This window comes from Pan troglodytes, chromosome 5 (assembly GCF_028858775.2).
Source record: "Pan troglodytes isolate AG18354 chromosome 5, NHGRI_mPanTro3-v2.0_pri, whole genome shotgun sequence".
In the NCBI taxonomy this organism is placed as follows: domain Eukaryota; kingdom Metazoa; phylum Chordata; class Mammalia; order Primates; family Hominidae; genus Pan; species Pan troglodytes.
The window spans coordinates 60,793,162-60,811,949 of record NC_072403.2 but is presented as its reverse complement, the minus strand read 5'-3'; the positions used below and the strand labels follow the sequence as shown (position 1 = coordinate 60,811,949).

General features: G+C 35.7%; 1 protein-coding gene across 3 annotated transcripts in view; it reads right to left on the bottom strand.

The window, feature by feature from the left end:
• Window positions 1–8,603: 8,603 nt before the first annotated feature.
• FAM83B (family with sequence similarity 83 member B) overlaps window positions 8,604–18,788 on the bottom strand; it is a 97,837-nt gene continuing 87,652 nt past the window's right edge. For 2 of the 3 annotated variants that reach the window (XM_009451491.5, XM_054685899.2), the window contains exon 5: window positions 11,686–14,003. In XM_009451491.5, coding sequence (XP_009449766.1) covers window positions 11,702–14,003 — 2,302 coding nt within the window. In that variant the 3' untranslated portion in view covers window positions 11,686–11,701. Of the gene's footprint in view, window positions 14,004–18,788 lie in introns of all 3 variants that reach the window. The other variant, XM_518551.9, reaches the window with a different exon arrangement.

Here is an 18,788-nt window from a genome sequence, read left to right as displayed (position 1 = left end):
CATGCCCCATTAAAAGTCATTCTAGTTCTAACTCTAGCTCTTAGATCTTTCTTTATAGTTCTGCTGTAGTTACTCTGTCAAAGCCTGGTTCTATTGTGAAACAGAATAGTCACTTTACTCAGCAAATGATATCAGACTAGAAGAGATCTTTGAAAATGTTGCACTTTTGAGTTTGAGTTTTCATCATGATAGACCATCTGGATAAAGAGAAATTCAATAGAAGACACACTTAGAATAAGAGAGCCATCAAAATCTTCTTTGGAAGTTACTTTTGGCTTAAGGCAGTTTTATGGTTGTTGGCATCTTGAGAAATTTTGGTATGTATTTATACACATTCATAAATGCAGAAGCAGTATATAAGATATATAGACAGCATCTTGGATTTTAATCAGGAGTTTCCAAGTAAAGATTTTAGGAGAAGTCCCTGACTATTTAAAAGACACAATAGATAATAAAAGAAACAGATTTTTAGCAGAGAAGACTCATTTATTCCATAGACATTAATTTAAAAAAAAAGGCCAAAAAAAAAAAACCACCATTTCCTCTTCTCTTTCTCCTGTCTCTACTTCTTTTTTCTTTCTGTCTCTCCCTGCACTATCTTACCCTGTGTATTAATCGCTTGAGTTATAGACTCCAATGCACATTACTTCCCCATCTATCATTCTTCTCTGTTGAGCTCCAGGTACACACCATTAGTGGGTACCTATAACCAGGTGTCTCATGGTCAACTAAAACATAATCCAACTGCAAATGACTCACCATCATTGTGCCCCATGCCCTTCACACAAACACACAGGGAACATGCTCTTCCTTCTACATGCCTTATCTAAGCTAAGGAGACTATGCAGTTTCCAAAGATAAAAATATTGGAATTATCTAAAATTCACCCCCTTTTAAATAAAAATAATAAATGTGTTGATTTTTCTTTCAATTCCATAATAATTCTCAATTTTTCTCCTATTCTTCCCCCAATGCTATTGTATTAGTTTGTCACTCATTGCAAATTTCTTGGATTACTAAAATAGCTGCTTAGTTGGTCTCCAAGTCTCCATATTTCCCTCCAGTCCATCTTCTATATCACTTCTTGAGATTTATTTTTACCAAAAATAAAAATAAAGGTCATTCTGTATCTAAGAGCCTCCAAGAATTCCTTGCTGTTTCCAAGGTAAAGTCTACTTCAGCTAAGCACATAAGACCCCTTACAATTTGGCTCTAAAATCTGTTTTCTAACATTTACTGTTTCTCCTTTGCACCTCCATAAATGCTAAGTCAAACCATATAAACTTAAATGTTATAGAAAAATACCTTTTATGCTTTTTTTGGGGGAGTGGGAGGTGGTGGGATGGAGTCTTGCTCTGTTGCCCAGGCTGGAGTGCAATGGTGCTATCTCGGCTCACTGCAACCTCCACCTTGCCTCAGCCTCCTGAGTAGCTGGGATTACAGGTGCCCACCACCATGCCCAGCTAATTTTTGTATTTTTAGTAGAGACAGGGCTTCACCATCTTGGCCAGGGTGGTCTTGAACTCCTGACCTCGTGATCCACCCCCTTTGGCCTCCCAAAGTGCTGGGATTATAGACATGGGCCACCACGCACAACCCCTTTTATGCTTTTGTTTCCTTTTACAGTATATGTTTTTTCTCTGCATAGAATATCTCTTTTTTATCTTACTGGCATGCAGTATCTCCACTATGACTTCTCATGTGGCATGTTAGTTGTGTGGTTGTGACTCTTTGCTCATTGAACTGTGCTCCCGGAAAAAAGGATGATGAGTATACCATAGTTATCTAGCAGATAATGGACATTTAATTTCAGTGAATGAATAAATGAATCAATATAAGGCAACATGCTTAGTAAGTATACCTATAAATAAAAATCCTAGTGATGTTTGAATAAAGTTGATAAATGAGTGAGTAGTAAATTGTATATATTTGGGGAAGGACTACAAATCTGGAAAGATACCAGTTTTCTTCTCATTTACTTGCAATGTAAAGGAAAAGTTATTTTCATGCTTAAAGTATACCATGTTTGCCATTTTACATCTCTGTTGAAAACTAACTCAAAAATTTTGTCCGAAATTTTCCACATCTAATATCAAGTCAATCCTCATTGTATAATATTAAGGACAGGTCTTTTAAGTGAAGTATAATGTTGACTATCAGCCAAACAAAGAAAAACATTTTTGGATCTTTGATGATATTAAGAAATAACTTGTACTGGTATTACAGTTACATTAGATGAGAATCCTTAAATTTTAGAGATACATGATGAAAACACACATATGACTTGTGAGATGTGCTTCAAAATAATGCAAAATGGTGATGTAATTAAGAATGTGGACAAGGCAGGTTCATCCACAGGTTAATGGGTGTATTAGTCTGTTCTCACGCTGCTGATAAAGACATACCTGAGGCTGGGTAGCTTATAAGGAAAAAGAGGTTTAATGTACTCACAGTTCCATGTGGCTGGGAGGCCTCACAATCATGGTGGAAAGCAAAAAGCACGTTTTACATGGTGGCAGACAAGAGAGAAGTGAGGACCAAGTGAAAGGGGTTTCCCCTTATAAAACCATCAGATCTCATGAGACTTATTCTCTACCATAAGAACAGTTATGGGGAAAACCACCCCCATGATTCAATTATCTCCCACCGGGTCCCTCCCACAACACATGGGAATTATGAGAGCTACCATTCAAGATGATATTTGAGTGACAGCCAAACCATATCAATGGGTATATAGGACAGGTGATGGATAACAAACATTCATCCAAATATCTGTTCACCTTTGTGTATGTTTGAAATTCTCTACAATAAAGTTTAAAAAAGAAATACATTTTCCATCATGACCAGTGCCTACAGAAATATGAACAATTAAAATGACATCAAATGCTTGTTGCTATTTGTGACACACTGTAATATTTTCTTTTCTATTCTATTTTTAATTTAAATTAAGCCTACTAAAGATGAACCACTAAATTTGTTTCAGTCTTTGCTAAAGAGTTCAAACGCTGTTCTATGTCATAAAATAATCTTGCATGAATTAATCTCCCTCTTATCCAATGCCCACTTTAAAAATCTTCCATAACTCATATTAAATATTAACTTTCTCATAAAGCTCCTAAGCTTTTAAGCATCTCCCTAATGTTACTCTAATTTCATCACATGGTTCTTGTCATAAAGTCTGCTGCAGAAGAGTTTTCTGGGGTTGGTCTAAACAGTTGAAGACTAAGGCAGGCTATGGACAAAGTTATGCTTTGATTTCATATATTGTCCTTCCTTGGACAATTTTTTTCTGACTCTATAAAGAACACTGCTTTGAATAAAACAATAAGCAATATTGTCAACAATATTGTCCCAGATGATTAAATTGTATCCTTTAAACTTGACCCTAACATAAAAAGAGAGTCTTCCTGAACGTTCACCCTTCCCTATGTTCTGTTCTGTGTATAATCATCTGCAATTCTCTTTGTTTTGCTGGACTTTCTAGTGTTACATTCTGATTGTTTTTTAGCTTTGCAACTACAGAGAAACTTCCAGTTTCATATATTCTCCAGGCATCCTAAGTCACTCCTTAGATTTTATTTGTACAGCCCATTTGTTTCTGATTAAAAAAGTTAAATGCCATTCTGTTTTTATTAATAAATACACTTCTCTTTACCCACGTCATTTGTTTTCTATGGTACAAGCTAGGCCTCCTAGGATGTGCCATCAACAAATAATAAACATTTTTTATATTGGAGCAGTTAGTGATACTGTTGCATCTTATGCAGTCCCACTGAACTGCCTCTTTTGTTGTCCCCTCCAACTTAATTGGACTCTCAAATCTATTTTAACTGATCAAATAAGTATATTACCTCAAATCTATTTTCAAGCTTCAAACTTATTTTAACTGATCAAATAAATATATTACCTTAGACTTAATTTTCAGGCCTCAAATCAATTTTAACTGATTAAATAAATATATTAAAAATGAAAAACTGAGTACCACTAAGTTCTTGATATTAACAAGCCATATAGGCATCTAAATAGTGACAAATCAGTTTTTGGCTTATTTAATAGATATTATCTACACTACTACATTTAAAAATCATGAAGATAAAAATGAATACATTAACCTATACATTGTGTTATAATCTTTAACCCTTCAATAATTGTTCCTATGTATTTACATTATTTCTACAGATTGTGTTTTAAGGTGCTTGAGGCCTGTACCCCATAATTTTGAAGACAGTGTTTGATGTGTATAAGCTAATTTGATAGTATGCGTGTTGAATTAAAATACCAACTCATCGGTCAGGCATGGTGGCTCACGCCTGTAATCCCAGTACTTTGGGAGGCCGAGGTGGGCAGATTACCTGAGGTCAGGAGTTCAAGACCAGCTGGCTAACATGGAGAAACCCCATTTCTACTAAAAATACAAAAAAAGAGCCAGGCTTGGTGGTGCACGCCTGTAATCTCAACTATTTGGGAAGCTGAGGCAGGAGAATTGCTTGAACCTGGGAGGTGGAGGTTGCAGTGAGCCGGGATCATGCCATTGCACCCCAGCTTGGACAACAAGAGCGAAACTCCGTCTCAAGAAAAAAAACAAAAAACAACAAAAAAAACCTCATCCTAGCTCTTTAATGCATTACTCTGGTATAGGGAGAAATAAGAACAAGGTAACATCTAGATGTAAAATGAAAATAATTGGCTAAGCACTTGAAAAAAACTGACCTATAAGTAGTTTTTGATTATATATATCAGGTAATATTATGGGGGAAAAGAAGCCTTGCATGAATTTGATGAGTCAATATGGAGTCTAACATGGAGAAGTTTGTAAGTAATCTGAAATCTATAATGTAGTATGTATAATAATCAATCCTGGTTGCCACCTTTAAGCAGATTTTGCCATTAGCCAAACTGAGATGTGTTACTATTGTGGTAGAAGGTCTGTAGAATCCCATTCTTGTAATTGCCTGACATTAGATAAAGATAACTTAAAAATAACTTCCCAGGCTTTTTAGGTATTAAAACATTTTACAGTGTCTTAAATCATTGTCTGTAGGATTCCAACAGTAAGAAATGGGTTCTGTCATTCTGACCGATGGAGTCATCATTACTCTAAGCATGTCACAGGGTGGCTGCATCAGAACACGTCCAATCTTGGGGGCACTAGGAGCAGCACCTGCTACTGGCATGCTCTGCCTCTAAATCACTCTATTCCAGCCAGTCTCTTACCTCTGATTATATGTGCCTTCAAGCTCATACACAAACATTTTAAGCTAGATGACATTTTACATTGTATTTTACTCTCAAATACTTAGTTTTAATTCCAGCATCTGGAAATCTACCCTTTTGCCAAACTCTGAGTCCAGTGAAGAGAACTACTAAGAATTTAAATATTATTACTGTTTTTACCTAAGTAAAAAAACAATGCAAGAGGAATGATGATCTATGCTAATATTTGCCTTGTGGCCCTTTCAAAGGGGCACAACTTATAAGGTAGATGTCTTTAATATTTACATATTCCCATAAAGTAAAATATAATGTTTTATTTAATATGAAGGAAACCAAGAACAAATAAGTTTAGTGTCAAAAAGTGATTTACCAGAAGATTGAAGTAATATTAGGTCTTTCACCTGCTCCGTGCTCTTTTTTCGATTTCTATCTAATTTTATTTCAAAACAATGTCTTTCGCCTTAAATTATAATGCAAAATCTCTCTCAAATTTTTCCTCTGAAAATCAAATGAGATCAGCACTTATTAAGTCCCTTCTCTGTGTCAAGCACTGTGAAAGCACATGGTGTAGCCAATATTGTTTAATTTTGTGTCACATGAAACACATTTTGTAAATGCTTTGTAAAGCAAAATTTTTTCTCATACTTGAATTAGCAAAATACATAACAATTTCCTTCTGTCTTTAAAAAGCAACAAAATATTCTGCTTGAAGGAGAAAAACAAGAAATCAAGTATTTTAGACTTTCCATTTATAGAAATACATTTAGTTCTTAGCTTTATGGTAGATCCCAATTAACTAGAATACTTAATTTAATAACTATCTTACTTAGCCTTAGCAGTTAGCTAACATTAAATTTTGGTAATGCATAAAACAACCAACACACAAACCAAAAATACACAAACAACAACAAAAAAGAAGATACTTTCTAAAATGTAGGCTATTGAGTCTAATTGAATCTGCCAATTGAATTGAGACACATACAGATTATTAAAATGCTGAAAAGAAATTTAGAGGCAAAATATGCTAAAATTAAAATATACACTGAATGTTGTTTTCTAAAACAAAGCCCTGATAAAAGGTTTTGTTGTTGGACTTTTTAAAAATTTACCTTTTATTTTTTGAGACAGAGTCTCGCTCTGTCACCTAGGCTGGAGTGCAGTGGCGCAATCTTGGCTCACTGCAACCTAGGCCTCCCAGGTTCAAGGGATTCTCCTGCCTCAGCCTCCCAAGTAGCTGGGACTACAGGCATTCACCACCACGCCCGACTCTAAATTTACCTTTCTAATGAAAGTAAAATAGTGGTCATTCTGTCAAAGTCTAATTTTGTATATTGTATCTGCAGTTGTTATAACCTTTCAACAAGAGCACAAGGGCTGCTGTTGAAAGCAATAGATCGAGTGTTCTGAGGTCCTCAGTGAAGGTGCTCGCTGCTGCAGTCCTGACACCAGGAGTTTTCACTATAGAGATTTTAGAGGAGCCATTCTTCAATTAAGATTCCCACACAACCTGCCCATGTTAGCTGACAATCTAAAGGACTAAAACAAAATCACCACTCCCTTCCCTCATGTGCCAATTGCCTTTGAACTTAATTTGCTAAGCTCTACTCTTTTTTCCTTCAGGATGAATTCATCAGGGGTTTTCTTTCCTGCACAAAAATATACCCTAGGAAGACCAGTACTTCTGGGTCTTTAAAGATGCCCAGATACTAGGGTTAATGTGGCTGAAGTTTAAACTAGAACCCTTGCTGCATTAACCTATCTACATCTTCTAATACGAATGCTTATTCAGGTAGTTATAAAATACCCATTTTAATGTATGGATATTAATGGACTATTATCTTCTCCAAACTGCAGCTAAGGAAATGACTGGATTCCCACATCAAGTATTTATCAGGTATCTTTTATGTGCACCCTTTTTAGGCACTAGGAGTACATTTAAGTAACAAGTTAGGACAAATAGCCCTCAAGTAACATAGACTTTTGCCGTAAGTTTGGGGTTTTCTTAAAACATGTATGAAAACTTGCTGGCAGCCTCTGATTATCCAGACAACCCTTTTTTTTTAATTTTATTTTTTTCCGTCAAAAGCCTACTATAACCTACACACTTGGAACAAAGTAGGTCCCCAGTATGAGTGTTAAATAAATGAGACAGATTGTTGAAAAATTAATATTATAGGAGGAATGTCCAAACTTAACATATCACCCCTTTGTTAACTCAGAAATATTCTTCTGTGTATCTCTTGCTTTTCTCACTGCTTGAAGCTCAGGTAATTCCCATTATGTCAAGTGTTTCCCTGGACAGGATACACACATATCCCCTACAATGCCCTTCCATCTTTCCCAGGTCCAATTACTCAAGATGGTCTTTGACTCCTTAAACCAACTGAACCTATTTATAACTTTCCTTTCAGATGGCCACAAAAGTGAAGTCTTATCCATTTCCCTTACTATTCTAACTGAAGTAGGATTTTCTTAAACATTGGCATTTATGATTAATTTGTTCTACCATTCATTATAATTAACTAGTTAAAAAGCACATTTGCCTTTAAAAGGACACAACTTTTAATCTGCAATACACACTATTTCAATTACCTCATAAGCTGTGATAAAAAGGATATTTTTTCTAATAAATTCTGAGTTTTAATTCACTAACTCTCAGACTGTAGGTTACTTAATGTCATTAATACAAATGTGCATATAGAATATTTGACTCAAACCAAATGCTATGAAGTTATACAGAAGTCAACCATCACTTTTTTTTTCCTTTTTAAAGATTCTCCATCTTTTAAAGTAAAAATTAGGCCAGGACAGTGGCTCATGCCTGTAATGCCAGCACTTTGGGAGCTCAAGTTGGGGCAGATTACTTGAGGTCAGGAGGTTGAGACCAGCCTGGCCAACATGGTGAAACCTCATCTCCACTAAAAATATACAAATTAGGTGGCAGGTGCCTGTAAACCTAGCTACTTGGGAGGCTGAGGCAGGAGAATCGCTTGAACCCAGGAGGCTGAGGTGGCAGTGAGCTGTGATTGCGCCACTGCACTCCAGCCTGGGTGACAGGGCAAGACTTCGTCTTGAAAAAAAAAAAAAAAGTAAAAATTATTTAAAGTAACCACTATATTATAGTATAATAGAAATAAAGAGAATGTGTATCTATAATATTTTGCTTAAAGGAAGAGAATTGCCACTGAATTTCAAATATGAATAAATTACTATATGAAATATAATTGGTAATCAAAACAATGTTTTACAGGTGATTTCAAAGTTCATGGAAAAACATTTAAAAATATGTACACATCTAAATTCCTGATTAGAATAACTAAGTGAAAGACTGAGCTTGAATGCAGAAATGCAGAGTATGAAGATTTAAAAAAACAATAGCTTACAATATATTGATGTTTGTACAAAATTATTTATTATTCATTTATTGATCTAAAAACAAAAGTTCATTTGGAAGAATATTTCTTTATAATATCGTACATACATAAAATGTTGAGCTACTCAGGAACCTGAGGCTGGAGGATCGTTTGAGCCCAGGACTTGGAGTCCAGACTGGGCATACTAGTGAGAACCCATCTCTTAAAAAAGAAAAGTTAACAAGTTGACTCTTTGGTTTATCATTTTATCCTTTTGTTTTAAATATTCTAGAACCCAGGATCTACCTGAATATCATGATAAAGTTATTTTAAAAAAAACGTACATGTCACATATATAGTCAATGTAAAGCAATTCTACTTTGCATCCCTTAGCCACAGGCATATTAAGAATCAACAGATATTCACAGAACACAGAAATATCTGTGGAATGATACTTGAATATGTGGATCTTGAGTAAAGCTGAATTCAGCCAGAATTAAACTTTTTGCATTATTTATCTAGGTGACACTAGACATCATCTTGATTAAACAAGATATTTGCTTCCACAAGTGTAGACTGACAACATATACCCATACCCGAACACACCATGTCAGAATTATGGCTAATCCCAAACTTGTAATAGAGGCATATCTGCATATTCGGGATACAGGGTCACTTGCAGTATTCTCTAGCCATCTGCCAAGAACTACTTTGAAATTATACCCATTTTTCTTGTGTTTCTGCTTAAAAACTAATGTACAGTACCATGTAGACAGTAAAAGCTGCATTACCAAACTTTAATATCAATGTACATCAAAGTGATATTATCTGTCCCCCAATATTAATATGGGGAGAAAAAGAAAGAAAGTATATGGCTTAAAACTATTTCATCCCCAAACTGTGATGGTGTCTGTTTAAAACTTAAACAGTAGCTGTATATTTTTTGAAGTATTATATTCTTGCTCAGTCTTATCCCTGGAGAGTTTTTTGGCCACAGAGACTTTGGAAAGTTGTTATGTACATATTCTCAAATATAGACATTTTTGAAGAAAAAAGATACAAGAAAAACAATTTTTAAAAAACGCAGAGAAAAATAAATCTGCTGTGCAAAGCCTAAGTCACCTGTCAGGGGATGATGAAATAAAGCATTCTGTACTCCTCAATTCCACTGAAGAGGAAGAGCTCACAAACTATTTAAAAGGATGTTTCTATAAGCTATCTATATGTCCTGAAATTAAGGAGATTTCTGTACAAAAAGGCAACAGGCTTTTGGTTGTAATTAAACATGATTAAACTTCTACTCTTTATATAATTTCAGTTTTAAAGTTACATTGCACTAAATTTCAGGGCTTTCCATTTCAGAACTGCCTAATGGCTCATTATCCTAATTCCCCATCCAACACTAACAAAGAATGGGTAATAACAAAGTCAGTCTAGTTTGGTTAACTGTGGGTTCTGGGCTTTGTTAGGTTTTCTTTTCCTGTCATATTTTCTCCTGCTATGTTTTCTTTTTCATGGTTTCTAAACACTATGGAAAATTATTTTAATGATATAGATATTTTATACCATTATTTAAATTATTTTAATGAGATAATATTAAAATTTGTCTGAATCTTGCATTTTTAAAACAACAGTATACTGCTCCACACAGCAACTTAGAATATATTAAGTAATATATTTAAAGTGATGTACAAACACTTCACACTTCTCACAGGATGCACTGCTTCTTGAACTCTGTTCTTTGTAAATGAAGCAAAGTCAAGTTAAAGTCTCTGGAACAGATATGGAGCTTATACTTCATTACTGTAAGAAAGACAAAGGGTATCTTATAATCTGAATATCATCCTCAAATCATGGAAGAACTAGCCCAGTACAACTTCTCATTTTCCCAATGGTATTCTTACGAAAACACTATGCAGTCATATCATATTTGGCACAACTTAAAGAAGAGCAAGACCTGTAATCCCAGCACTCTGGGAGGCCGAGGCGGGAGGATCACGAGGTCAGGAGTTTGAAACTAGACTGGCCAACATGGTGAAATCCCGTCTCTTCTGAAAATACAAAAATTAGCTGGGTGTGGTGGTGTGCACCTGTAATCCCAGCTACTCAGGAGGCTGAGGCAGGAGAATCGTTTGAACTTGGGAGGCAGAGGTTGCAGTGAGCCAAGATTGCGCCACTGCACTCTAGCCTGGGTGACAGAGCGAGACTCCATCTCAAAAGAAAAAAAAAAAAAAAGAGCAAGAATTTTCGCAAGCAAGACCCCTTAGCATTGTCATGCCAATCTAACAAAAATTTAGGCAGAAATTTACATTTCTAAAAGCTTTTATACAATAGAAAAAGGAGGGGGAATCATTCAGATTTTCTAAATTCCTACTGGTTTGTCCTAAATGTGAAGTAAGGAATGACTATAAAAAATCAGCAGCCTATGGGTAAGAGGGGGACAGCTCCCTGGGTCCAGTGTAGAAAGAAGCACATCCCAGACCGTTTTCAAAGGCTGAGGAAAATAAATTCCTATGAACGTCATTATACTACATGAGGCTGATACTTTGCAAACACTTCAGGCAGAAAAAAAAAATAAAAAAATAAAAAATAAAAAATGTAAAAGGTACTGCTGTTGCCCAAACAGCTGTACAATGATCCACAGAAAAAATAATATTAATAAAATATAACAAGTTATCCCGTAGAATTTCAAGTTAATATTAAAAAAGGGCTTTGTCCCATTTGCTTATATTTTTGAAGATATGAAAACACTATAAAGACATGTTATAAAGGGTTACTGAGGGTAGTATGACCTTTTTAAAAGGAAATGGTTAAAATCCATACACCATACACCATACATCGTCCACAAAAATTTCTAAGTGAGACTTAAAATCTTCAGTCTAAAGAAAATGATTTAAATACATCTATTATTTTTACCATTACCACTTACAAATCATGTGTTTACAGAGAAATTCTATCTACAGCAGACCCTAACTTTATCACACAGAAAAATAACTTTATACTAGGACACTGGTGAACATATACATCATACCCATAATTCTGTCCTTAGGAAAATCTATTGGCATGTTATAAAGACTGTCCACAATTTTCTTTGGACAAATATTGATAGCCTCATTCATTTTGCATTTTAATAGCTATTTATTTTTGTGTATAAAGTTTCCAAACTTTTGCATAAATCCTCGAAACTTGTTCTCATTGGGTTGATATGAGCGATAAACACCAGTGTTGTAATTAAGCATTGGACTAGACCTGCCATAACTGTTGCCCATAGTCGCAGATTTTATTTCTGGGCGATTTATACTGGTATTTGGCATGTTGCTTGTTGGCTGAATAGAGCTCTCAATCTTACAAAACGGCTCAAAACGACTGTAAACACGCCGATCAGTTGAATGAGATCGTAGAAGCTCACTGGACGTTGGCCTTGGAGAAGAAGTAGGTCTTCTTTCAGGGGTAACAACTGCATTAATCTCCCTTGAATCTCGGTATTGGATCTGTTCAGTGTTAAATCTTGGGGCAGAGGCATCTCCTGCCCTTTCCAAGAACTTGCTTTCAACTGGACCTGGAGAAGGTGTTCTTCTATTTTCATCCGGTGGAGCATTTATCTCTTGAGATGGGCTAACTGTTACGTCTTCCTTACTCTTGTGGATGCTGCCTTGAGAATTCGATGAGGAAGAATGCTTTCTTCTAGGAGATGAATCAACTTTTGTGTCTGATTTCTTTGGTTTTTGATTTTCTTCACCCTCAGAAACTAATGTGTCAGAGCTACTACACAATCTATAAAAGGCAGGTGCTTTATTTTTGGATAGATTTTCTTTCTTATCTGGGGTAAGGCTAAGTAATGACCTTAACTTCTGAGACCCCTTTTTCAAAAAACTTGGGGAACCCTTAACTTCCTTCTTTGAAGCAAGTTCTTTGTTAGATTCCTCTTTATTCACATCAAGTAAAGCAGCAATGGAAACTGATTTGGTAGTAGTGCCACTTGGAGGGTTTCTCTTGGTAACTTCCTCCTCATCCTCCTCCAAGTTATGAGTCACATTGTGCATGCTTTTAGAACTTTTCAGCAAATCTTCTTTGGGCTTTTCTGGTTGTCTAACTCGATTCCTGGTAAGTGTACTATATACATAATGCTTACTATTTCCAGGATCTAAGTTGGCTTTTGAGTTGTCAAATAACGGGAAACTTCGCCTTTTAAGTAGATTCTCAGTCTGTTGATTCTTTAGATTTTCTGTCTGCTTATTTACACCCAAGGTTGTATATATATAGTTATTTGATTCAGTATGGCCATTTGTAGTTTGGTTTAAGGCTACTGAGTGGTTTTCAGGAACCTGCAAGGTGTGCATTTTTGGTGCCTCTGACTGCAATGGGAGCTTGGGGATTGATTCTGGCAAGGGTATGTCTGTCAAATGCTGTACATTCGTAGGGGTGTCTGGGACCTCTTTAGGTGTCTCACTTCCCTGAGAACCAATGATAGTTGAATTTGAGGAGCCAGTTGTACAACTGTTAACTTCCTTTTGCTCAGGTAAAGTGGGTTTAAATACTAAAGAGGAACGAAGCCGAGAATGAGTATAAAGGGCATTGGCCTTCAAATTCTCAGGATTATCATAGCCCTCAAATCGGTCACCTAAAGCTGATCCATTTGAGTCCGGTGTAGCTTCTGAATGATCATTTAAGTAGGATTCAATTCTCCAGTTACGTAGGAATGACTTTGTGGTATGTTCAAGGGTTGGCATTCGTTGTTGCAAAAAGCGGATATGGTTATCTGTCCCATTAAAAGACCTCCGAACATTTGAATTCCTGTCTGCAAGATTTGTTGTTTTTCTCTGCGCAAGCCGATTGGCAAAACTCTGGGCAGGTGTGTTGTGGTGGCTTACATAGCCTTCCCGTGATGAGGACGCCACACTGAGACTATCAGATGGCTTTTTCCAATTACCAGGTGGATTATTGGTTCTATTCAGAGCCCTATTAAGCAGGAGGTATGGCACTGTTTCTGGCTGTTCCCCAGCATAACTATGCCTTTTCCAATTTTCATTTATCTGACTGGGTTGAAACTGACGTATTGCGTTTGGACCATTAAAGTTAGGAACAAAATGAGGTTTGTATCCGTGACTTCTTATGTTATATTTGTCATGTTCATTTAAAGTGTATATCCCTCTGTTTTTGAAGTAACTAGAATCTAGTTTATGAATCTTGTCTTGTCTACCAAAAAGGTTTCTCTGGCTGGAAACAGATGCTAATGAAGAAACCGAATGCTGGTAAGTGCCATTTTCCCAGAGGGCTTTTCCATGCTTCACCCTTGCTGATTCTTCCTGAGCAAATGAACTGGGGACACAGGATCTGGCATAGAGAGTTCTAAATTCTTCATCAAAGGACTCAACAAGTTGTCCTGTAATTATCTGAACCATGCTGAGGTGAGCTTTCTCAAATGACCACATATAACTGGGGAAAAAAATGGAAAAATTTTAATCATTTAAAAGATTGATAATAACATATAGTTCTACTAAAAAAAGTATCACTTAATGACTACGTTTTTGTACTTTTCTTTGGCTATCATTATTTAGAATATTTTCCATCATTACATGCACTACATGTTTTCCCATCCTCATGTTCCTATTTTAAATAACAACGCAACTCAAATTTTGGCTTTGAATCCACTACTTTCCAGAAGTCCAAAGAAAAACTTGCTGTGCATTTTCAAAAGCAATCTGCAGATTCAATGCAATTCCCATCAAAATACTATCATCATTTTTCACATAATAAGAAGAAACAATCCCAAAATTTATATGGAACCAAAAAGGAGCCTGCATAGCCAAAGCAAAACCGAGCAAAAAGAACAAATCTAGAGGCATTAAATTACCTGACTTCAAATTATACTACAAGGCTATGGTTACCAAAACAGCATCCTACTGGTATAAGAATAGGCACATACACCAATGGAACAGAATAGAGAACCCAGAAATAAAGCCAAATACCTACAGCCAACTGATCTTCAACAAAGCAAACAAAAACATAAAGTGGGGAAAGGACACCCTATTCAACAAATGATACTGGAATAATTGGCAAGCCACATGTAGAAGAATGAAACTGGATCCTCACTTCTCACCTTAAGCAAAAATCGACTCAAGATGGATCAAAAACTTAAATCTAAGACCTGAAACCATAACAATTCTAGAAGATAACATAATAAAAACTCTTCTAGACATTGGCTTATGCAAAGAATTCATGACCAAGAACCCCAAAACAAATGCAACAAAAACAGAGAAAAATAGATGGAACCTAGTTAAACAAAAAAGCTTCTACACAGCAAAATAATCAGCAGAGTAAACAGACAGCCCACAGAGTGGGAGAAACTATTTGCAAACTATGCATCCAACAAAGGAATAATATCCAGAATCCACAAGGAACTCAAATCAGCAAGAAAAAAACAAATAATCCCATCAAAATGGGCAAAAGACATGAATAGACAATTCTCAATAGAAAATATACAAATGACCAACAAAAATACAAAAGAAAATGCTCAACATCACTAATTATCTGGGAAATGCAAATTAAGCCCACAATGAGGTACCACTTTACTCCAGCAAGAATGGCCATAATTAAAAAATAAAAAACTCATAGACATTGGCATGCATGTGGTGAAAAGAGAACATTTTTACACTCCTGGTGGAAATGTATACTAGTAAAACCACTATGGAAAACAGTATGAAGATTCCTTGAAGAACTAAAAGTAGAACTGCCATTCAATCCAGCAATCCCACTATTGGGTATCTACCCAGAGGAAAAGAAGTTATTATATGAAAAACACTTGCACATGCCTATTTATAGCAGCACAATTTGCAACAGCAAAAATATGAAACCAGCCTAAATGCTCATCAACCAAGAAGTGGATAAAGAAATGTGGTATGTATATACCATGGAATACTACTCAACCATAAAAAGGAACAAAATAATGGCATTTGCAGCAACCTGGATGGAATTGGAGACCATTATTCTAAGTGAAGTAACTCAGGAATGGAAAACCAAGTATTGTATATTCTCATTTATCAGTGAGAGTTAAAGATATGAAGATGCAAAGTCCGAAGAATGATATAATGACTAGAGGAGGAGGGTAGGAGAGGGGTGAGGGGTAACAGACTACACATTGGGTATAGTGTACACTGCTTGGGTGATGGGTGCACCAAAATCTCAGAAATCACCACTAAAGAACTTATCCATGCAACCAAAAACCAACTGTTCCCCAAACACTAATGACATAAATAAAATAGAATGTTAAAAAAAATAAAGAAAAATTTGCTGTGTATTTTACATCTGTGTCAAAACTTTGTGGCATAAAAACTGATGTTATATTTCATATATACCATCTTGGCAGAATGCAGTAAAGCCAGTGTTGGAGAAAAAGTCGAGAGGCCTGGTTTCTGCTGAATTGTAGACACATGAGCTTGGGCTTCACTTTCCTCGTGTCCAATGTAAGGATACGGACAGCATAATAGCTACAATGTCTCATAGCTATAACATGATATAATGTAAGATACAGCTGTGTTAATGCATGTATTTTAAGAGTCGGTAAGTTTTCAGACTGTTATCTCTGTGGTTTACTCAATAAGTGTAATTTAGGATGCCAAGAGCTGTAAACAGGATTTGTGGCCAGCTGCCTCAATCATTAAAGGGCAGACTTCACTGTACTCACTGTACATAGTATTAGTAAATGCAGGCCTCAGAAACCATGCCAGTCAAAATGCCAATCAGGATCTTTTAATATAAAATACAATTTTTAGGAAATTAATGTCTGTATGACTTTATAGTACTTTATGGAAGCTCCAATTCCTTTCCTAGAGTTTAGAGGTAACAGCTATCTTTAAAATTCATATCAAATTTTAAATCTGATTTTTGAAAATATAATGATTTAATATACAGTCAACTGAACTGAAAAATAAATGAATTGCTATTATGCTATGCATAAAGTAATGTATATGACACAATGGGGGTTAATACAAAAGAAAAAAGAGACACTCTCCACATTGAAGCATCTTATTATTTCTATAAAGGAGACAATAAAAATGCAGGAAAATAATTAAAAGAATGTGCAGATTAAACATTTAAAATAAACAAAATATTACATATCACAAACAGGAGCATGTAACTTAAGAATCTTGTTATTTGGATATGCTTAATTTTATCTAGTATGCCTATAGGAAGCATGATACAGGAGGAATATTTATTATGCCACTGGGCTGACTTAAAAGAAATGGTATAAAAGTAAGTAACTAAAGAAATTTTCAATCTGACTAAAGGTATGAATTCAAAATATTAGAAACATCAAGTAATGGAATGAACAGTGAACTATCAAGTATGAGGAAATCCAAGAAGAAAGTGAAGTTCTGCAATATTTTGATAAAGACTAGATTCCCAGTTCAGACACAAAAGATGTGGGAAGACAATTTGTGTGGAGGGAGAAATATGGAAAAGGGAAGAATGCAATAAGGGTCATGTTCTAGTTGAACACAGAAAACATACTATATATAGCTGGAGCAAAGAAGCCATATAAAAGACTGATGAACTAGTGGGGAAAATCTTGAAAACAAAACAGAAAGTTTGATTATGTAGAATTTGTTTCCAAATTTGGATAAATTATAATAGAAAGAGATGTTTGAGGAACTATTTTTTTCTAGTAGCTATTTGTAGTACTATTGTAGTACAGACTTAAAAGTAAGAGCCCAACCAAAGTAGAAATAGGAATAATGAGTGAAAATGTTGAGCCAGTAGTAAGAAGAAAGAACCAAAAGACTTCATGTCAAAAGAACATCCATACGTTATTAAATAAAAACAACTTCCAAGTGTTGAGGTTAGAAAACTAAGAAGATACGGTGTTGGTGAATGTGTGGCAATTGGAAAAGTTTCCCTGCTATAGTAAATCAGAAAATAATATTGTAATAAAGTTTCAGGCAACAGGAAGACATTCATTGAATATATTCAGTAAGTAAATCTGAAAACCTACAGACATGCTTCAGGGCTTGGAAATGATCTCTGTATTCCTCTATTATCATAGGTGATTTCTATGCCATTAACTACGAAGTCCGAAGTCCGTATTGCCAGTGCTGACCTCTTCCTCATCTCTGGAATCTGTGTCCAATCTCTACTCAAAATTTTAGTGGGCCTTGCAAGCCTCACATGTATGACTCATAAGTTGTCATCTAGCACTCCTCCTTCCCCGACCTATTTCTTCCCTAGTATTGCTTAAGTGAGTGACTCAGCCATCTTTCAGGTGATCAAGACAGGAAACAAGCAGTCATCTTTGAATGCCCTCTTTTTCAGAACCAAAAGGTCCTGTTGACTCTGCTTGCAAAACTTCTCACAAATCAGTCCTATCCCACTATCACCCTAGTCTTAGCATTATCGGCTAATTTGACTCTTAGTGTTCTCATTTGCTCATTTTTCAATCAACAGAACAGCAGAAGTGATCTTTGCATAAAACAAATTGGGTCATGTCACACTCCCACACAGAACTTTCTGTTTTGTTTAAAAGAAAATTCAGGCTCCTTACCTGGCCTAAGATAATTCCTACCCTGCCTGCTTTCCAGTTTTACTATGGATAGCTCTTCCCTTGCTTAATGTGGTCCTACCACATTGGCCTTTCTGCTATCCCCCAGATATCTGCCCCAGGATCTTTTATCTATTGTTCCCTCTTCAATATATCTCTTCCCCTGCTGACATGCTCTTAGAAGACATTTATGATCACTCTATTCAAAGTATCCATCTGATCATGCTTTATCATATTCCCCTGATTTCATTTATACAATACCCCATTACCACTATCAGATGGTTTCTTATATGTTCTTCCTTTGTCTGTCTCCAGTGCCCACTAAAATAAAATTTAGCTCAGCAATCTTGTGTACCTTATTTAGGACTGCACTCCCAGGGGCTAAGAACGGTGCTTGGCATATTGTAAACACTTAAAAACATTAGTTGTAAATAAACAAATGATAATATAAATGAACTATTAGTTTCAAAATCAAGACTAAAAGGCAAAGATGTTTATGTTGGTGGAAAACTTAAAAGGTTTACATCAAATCTGGATTATCATGCAGGTTTATTTCTTTTTCTTTCCTACACAATACTAAAAAGATAGCAAAGGGAAAAGGGAAGTAGCAAGTGAAAGTATTTAATAAATGTTTAGAACAGAGAAATCTGATGGAGAAGTGGTGGCTGACTTAGAGGAAGTTTGCA